Consider the following 6,071-nt stretch of genomic DNA (forward strand, 5'->3'; position numbering starts at 1 on the left):
CGTTTCTCATGTATTATTGGTCCCAATGGCAGTGGAAAGTCCAACGTTATCGATTCAATGCTCTTTGTTTTTGGCTATCGAGCACAAAAAATAAGATCCAAAAAGCTGTCTGTGTTGATCCACAACTCAGACCAGCATAAAGATGTCCAAAGTTGCACAGTGGAAGTTCACTTTCAGAAAATCGTAGATAAGGTAACTCTTAACATTTTTTTTCCGTTTAAAAAAAAAAAAAATGTATTCTCAAAGTCTGAAAAGGGTGCCAGATATATGTTGTATTTCTGTTTTTGTGTTAACACGTTCCCAATTTTTTTTTTATAAGGTTGGCCACTACTGCATATTTTGTGTACTTGCCCATTCTATTTTTGTACAAATCTACTCCTTTAAGTACTCCTCCTACCTCCCCGTTTTTTGTTTCCTGTTTGCATGCTGATATTCTCCCCATTGTTATCCAAGGCCTGTAAATAAAAAGCTGGCGCTCTCTTGAAGAAATCAAATAAAAAGTTGATATATCAACAAATATTTTTTATTTTATATCGGCTTTATTTTATATACATTCTATTGATTTTATTACATTGCATGTTTGTCTTTAGTTTATCGGGGGGAACGTAATTTTAAACAAAGTAATTTATTACTCTTTCTTTCTTTTTCTTTCTTTCATATATATATATATTTTTTTTTTTTACCTTGTAACAGGAAGGTGATGAATTTGAAGTCATTCCTAACAGCAAATTTAATGTAGCCAGAACTGCTTACAAAGATAATTCTTCTGTATATCATATTAGTGGTAAAAAGAGCTCATTTAAGGACGTGGGTGCGTTACTCAGAAGTCATGGGATTGATTTGGATCATAACAGGTTCCTTATTTTACAGGTAAGATTACCTTTCTGTGCTTACATTCATAAACTTTGCACTCGTTTTACAGTCTCTGCTACCTTTTACTGAAAATATATATATATATATATATATATATATATATATATATATATATATATATATATATATATATATATATATATATATATATATATACTTGGTATATATTTTTTTAAATATTTTTTTATAGCCAAATGTGAAGCCCTTAAAAGCTGTAGCAGCACATCATGATTTGGATGGTTTATTAAATATACTAATCATTATTTGCTGCTTCAGTATTTTATGGAATCTCTCGCCAATACTGAACACTGTTTCTACTGAAATGACAACCAAGGACAATAGTTTGCTCTGCTTTAGCAGCACGTAAATATTGGGTGGTAAGATAGAGAACCCCGATATTATTGTGCTGCTTCAGTGTGGCAGAACACAGCATCACTTCTTTGGATATTTTCATGTGCTACTAGCCCATAAGGACTCAAATGCTGTTTGTGTACTTTTTAATTGTAATTTTTATTTTGTGTGTCTGTGTTTTTAGATATAAATAGTATATAGTTGGATTTCTTGACACATGGCTGCATCAAGTTGTGCATTCTTGTAGAAGGTATTTGGGAAGTAAGGTTGTTTATTACTTTGTATGTGTGTGTTTGTAGACTGGTTTGAGCTGTAATACAGCCATTTATATATTGCTGTGAAGAGATGGAAGCAATTATGGGCAATTCATGAGTTTTCACTTTAATTAGGGGAAGTGTCTTTTGCTTTTCCAAAATCGTTTGCTGTTTGTAGCCTTCCAGTGCAGAATAGTGTGCTGTTAAAAGGGCGAAATTGTTCTGCCAAGAAATACTGCCTACAGTGAAGTTTTGGGTCTTGCTTATTAACTCTTTGTATGCCAGGATATCTATGATAGTTCAGTGTGTTGTAGTAGTTTTGCATTGAGAGGGCTACCTCTTTATGCCCTGTATATGGATTTTTGCCACACCTCTGACTCAGTGGATGCTTCACAAATTCTACAGTTATATGTGGGTGTGTTTAGTTAGCAATATTATGATAACTAGTATGTTGAGCAGTAATCTCATGCATCCTTTCAATGTAAATACATAAGTGTGTGTAATTTCATATTGCTTTAATGGTACTAACCTTTTTATGGCATGCGGTATGACTTGCATCAGTTGCCATATAAATGTCTTCAAAAACGGCTTTCTTGCATCATCGTTTTTGTTTGAAGGATACTCTAGTACAGATGATGTATTTTTTTCATTTGAGGCCATGTGCTTCCTTTTATGGCGTTAAATATGTATAATTTTATACTGCATATACCTTTAAAAAAAAAAAAAAAAAGCTCACCATTCTGAGATTAGGCCGCAAAAAAAAAAATCCTGCACATTCACCTGGGCCGGATGATATACTAGTAAAAAGTTTGTCTAGTGTAGAAGAGATACAATTTAAAGAATATTTTAAATATGGCATTCTAATGGTAAATTGACATTTAAAAAAATTTAAGTGGCCGCCTGAAAGGTCTAATTCTATATATGGACTAAAGGGGGGGAAAAAACGTAATTGCTACAATTGATAGGAAATGGCAATACTTTAGTTGATTCAGGGTAGATTCCTGTTTTGGTAAGTTTGTAACATTGGAAAAAAAATTTTTTTTTTTATTTGCTATAAGAACTTTTTTTGACAGTGACAGACTTTCTAAATATATGTTTTCTAATAGCTGGTATACTGTCCTGGTTGCTGGAAATCATTTGTCTGCTCTCTGGAAAGTTCTCCTTTTTTTTTTTTTTTATCTGGGTCTTTAGAGATACTTTTATCTAATTAAGTCATCTGTGGGGTTTTCTTTCTTTATAAAAAATGTTGTTTAATTTTTTTTTTTTTTCGTACTTTTAAAAAGTGTGGTGTTTGTTTTTTTCCCTTATGAAATATTCTATAAGCAAGCTATTGTATTGATGAAACATGGTGTTCAAGTATTTGAAGTACACCTCAGCTGATGTTTACAGAATGAAATGCATGTAGACTTTCTGGCTAGTTTTCATGCAGTGTTCTGCATTTTAACAAACCATGGCACTGATAATCTTATTGCAGTTTAATTGTGGATTTTAAGTCTTTTTTTAGTTTAACTTGCGTAGTAAGCCATTCTTGCTAAAACGTATTCTGTGGGATTACACCGAAATACTTTCTTGCAGTTTATTTCATACACTGTGCCCCTTATGCTTTATTGTGATAATAAATTGTGACTCTTTCTAGGAATACTATTATGCAATATTATAGTTTAGCATTTTCATAACTTGTTTTAAACATGTATCTTTTCACTGGATAGTCTTAACTAACATGATTTCTTTGGTACATGCTACTATAGTGGGAAATGTCATTGTTATGTCTAGTTATCTAATGCCTATAGATGGCAAGATATTAATTCCTGTTAGGTGATAAAAACAAAAAAACACATTTAAAGTCATAAACCTTTTTAATACAAAATTAATATAAACTTAAAGCTCCTGCAACTGCACACGTTTCATTATTTTTAGAGTAAATGAAAGGAATATTTGGATATGGCACGGATCCAGTTTTTGGTTCCTGGACCCAGTTACCTGTTCTTTACTGTACACAAGCAGTTAATTTTTGAACAATGGCAATTTATCAGTGCAAATACGTTAAGGTTATTGATGAGTTGTAAAATGTGTTTAAATATAGTTTTGATATTGGTGTTTTATTTTTTTTTTTATTTTTTAGTAACCTAGTTTTGGTTTGGACAGCCAAATATTATTAGTGCATTCCTAAATCGTAGTTGTAGATTTTCCTTTTTTTTTCCCCTGGCTTTGTGGAAGCTTTTTGTTGTACTGTACTTTTATAATAAGATAAATATAATGTAAATTAGTATTGAGGAAAGTCATAATTGTGCCTTTATGTATACACACTGTGTGTGTGTGTGTGTGTGTGTGTGTTTTTTTAATTTTATTTAGAATTCTCGCATCGGCAGCTTGCCATTGGCTATTATTGTAACACCACCATTCCAAACTCCACCCCTGACCGACACGCTCCTCAAGCTTTTTTTGCATGTTTGCGTCATTGCATCTCCCCTCCTTTTCTTGGTGCTTTCTAGCTTGGTTCATCGGCCAACGCCCAGCTACCAAATATGGCCTCTGTCCAGCCACCCTTCTAATGACGTTTTTATCAGCACTCTGGCCAGTACCTGCTAGCTGAATATTACCTCATTACTTATGCATATGTGGGGTGTTAATTACACGGGGGTCAATCTATTCTGGATTCAGGTCTTTGTTACGAGTGTAACTTTCACAGTTTCTTAAATCTGCAATAAATTTTCAACGCAAGTGTTTTGTATTCAACTGCGTCATCATATTTAAGATGTTTTTTCAATTCGTTATGTTCATTGCACATGCATTACTATTAAAGCTGTGATGCTTGCAGACTGTAAGCCCATGTTTGTCTTACCAGGATGGTGAGTTAGGCTTTTTGTAGGCTACCACTTTAACTCTATATGCTGGCTGGGACCAAGATTTCCAAGTCCCTTTAGATTGCTAGAGTGCATTGTTTAGGAAATCGACATTACCTTTTTTATACTGTATCAAATGTCAGTATTTTGCCTTCCCTCTAGTTCAAAATAAGATTTGGTTGAGTAATACTGAGAAACTCGTTTTCAGAATTGTATTTTTCAACAAAAAATTAAGCCAGTAAAGCCTTGTTATATTGTACATCTTCAAATTCCAATTCTTAAGTCCATGTTCTCTTTAAACAAGTCCTTTTTCATTAAGTAAATATTATCATTTTATTCAGCTGAAATTGTGAAAATACGTAACTGAAGTGTTTTGCGGTGTTTACATCTTCATTTGTGGTAATGCTTTTAATGAAAGTTGCACATCTCTCACAGATGAATGAGGTTAACCTAAGGGATTCAGGAAGTGGCTTGAGTGTTTAGCTAAGCTGCCCTTGCCTTTACCTTTAATTTTCCATTTACTTCTTCTGTCCCCTCATTTCATTTTTTTAGTTCATTTTTTAATTTTATTTTTTTGTGTCCTTGATCACAGCATTTGATATGAAAATGTATTTACTATTGTGATTTTTGTATTAACTGTTTAGCGGTTAAGATAGGAAGGACAAGAGTTGGAATACACCCCCCCCCCCCCCAATAAAATATATATATATATATATATATATATATATGTATGTATGTGTGTGTGTGTGTGTGTGTGTGTGTAGACAGAGATTATATATATATATATATATATATATATATATATATATATATATATATATATATAATCTCTGTCTACACACATACACACTCACTATCTTTTGAATTAAACAGATGGCAACAACCAAGATTTAAAAAAGGTGCAGTGATCCAACTACCAGAGTCCCTGACTCAACATAAAATCATTAAAGTGATTCAAACCACTGGCTTCTTTTCAAAACTGAAATTTATTAATAGCTCGACTCCTCAAAACCAATACAGGAGCATTTTGTAGATTTTACCTTTTTGACAACAATTAACCTTTTTCCTTGGGATATATATATATATATATATATATATATATATATATATATATATATATATATAATTTATTTATTTTTGTCAAAGGTAAAATATATTTAAATCTTGGTTGTTGCCATCTGTTTAATTCAAAAGATAGTGTGTATGTATGTATATATATTATATGTGTGTATGTGTATATGTGTATATATATATATATATATATATATATATATATATATATATATATATATATATATATATATATATATATACACACACTTTTTTTTTTTTTTTTTTTTTAATTATTCTTAATGATTCGGCAGTTCTTTATTGGGAAGTACTTAAGTCTGCATGCGATTTTCATAATCTTTGTTTTGTCCCAAGGTGTGCTTTTTGGTAAATGCATAATTTTAGTAGGTTGGATTGAAGCAATTGTGTTTGTTAGGGTCCTGTTTGTATGTATGTTTGTGTTTTTTTGTTTTTTTAATATATAAGCGATGGATAACCGCCAATTGTCGGCACTGAAATCTATCCCAAGTTCACTAAATCAAATGTAGGGTTTGTGGTTTAAGATTCTTATTCAATTCCAACATTTTAGTACCATCCACATGATCTATTCTTATTGAATTATTATCATATCAATATGTGTGGCCACCTTTTCGGTTTAAAACTTCTTTTTGGCGAAAAAAATTGTTTGTACTGTTAAAAT

General features: G+C 31.7%; 1 protein-coding gene across 1 annotated transcript in view; it reads left to right on the forward strand.

Moving 5' to 3' along the window:
* Positions 1-6,071, forward strand: part of SMC4 (structural maintenance of chromosomes 4) — an 86,782-nt gene that overhangs the window by 5,393 nt on the left and 75,318 nt on the right. The window contains exons 4-5 of the mRNA XM_040349273.1: positions 1-192; positions 694-870. Of these exons, the coding sequence (XP_040205207.1) occupies positions 1-192; positions 694-870 (369 nt within the window). The remainder of the gene's footprint in view (positions 193-693; positions 871-6,071) is intronic.

This window comes from Rana temporaria, chromosome 4 (genome assembly GCF_905171775.1).
Source record: "Rana temporaria chromosome 4, aRanTem1.1, whole genome shotgun sequence".
NCBI lineage: Eukaryota > Metazoa > Chordata > Amphibia > Anura > Ranidae > Rana > Rana temporaria.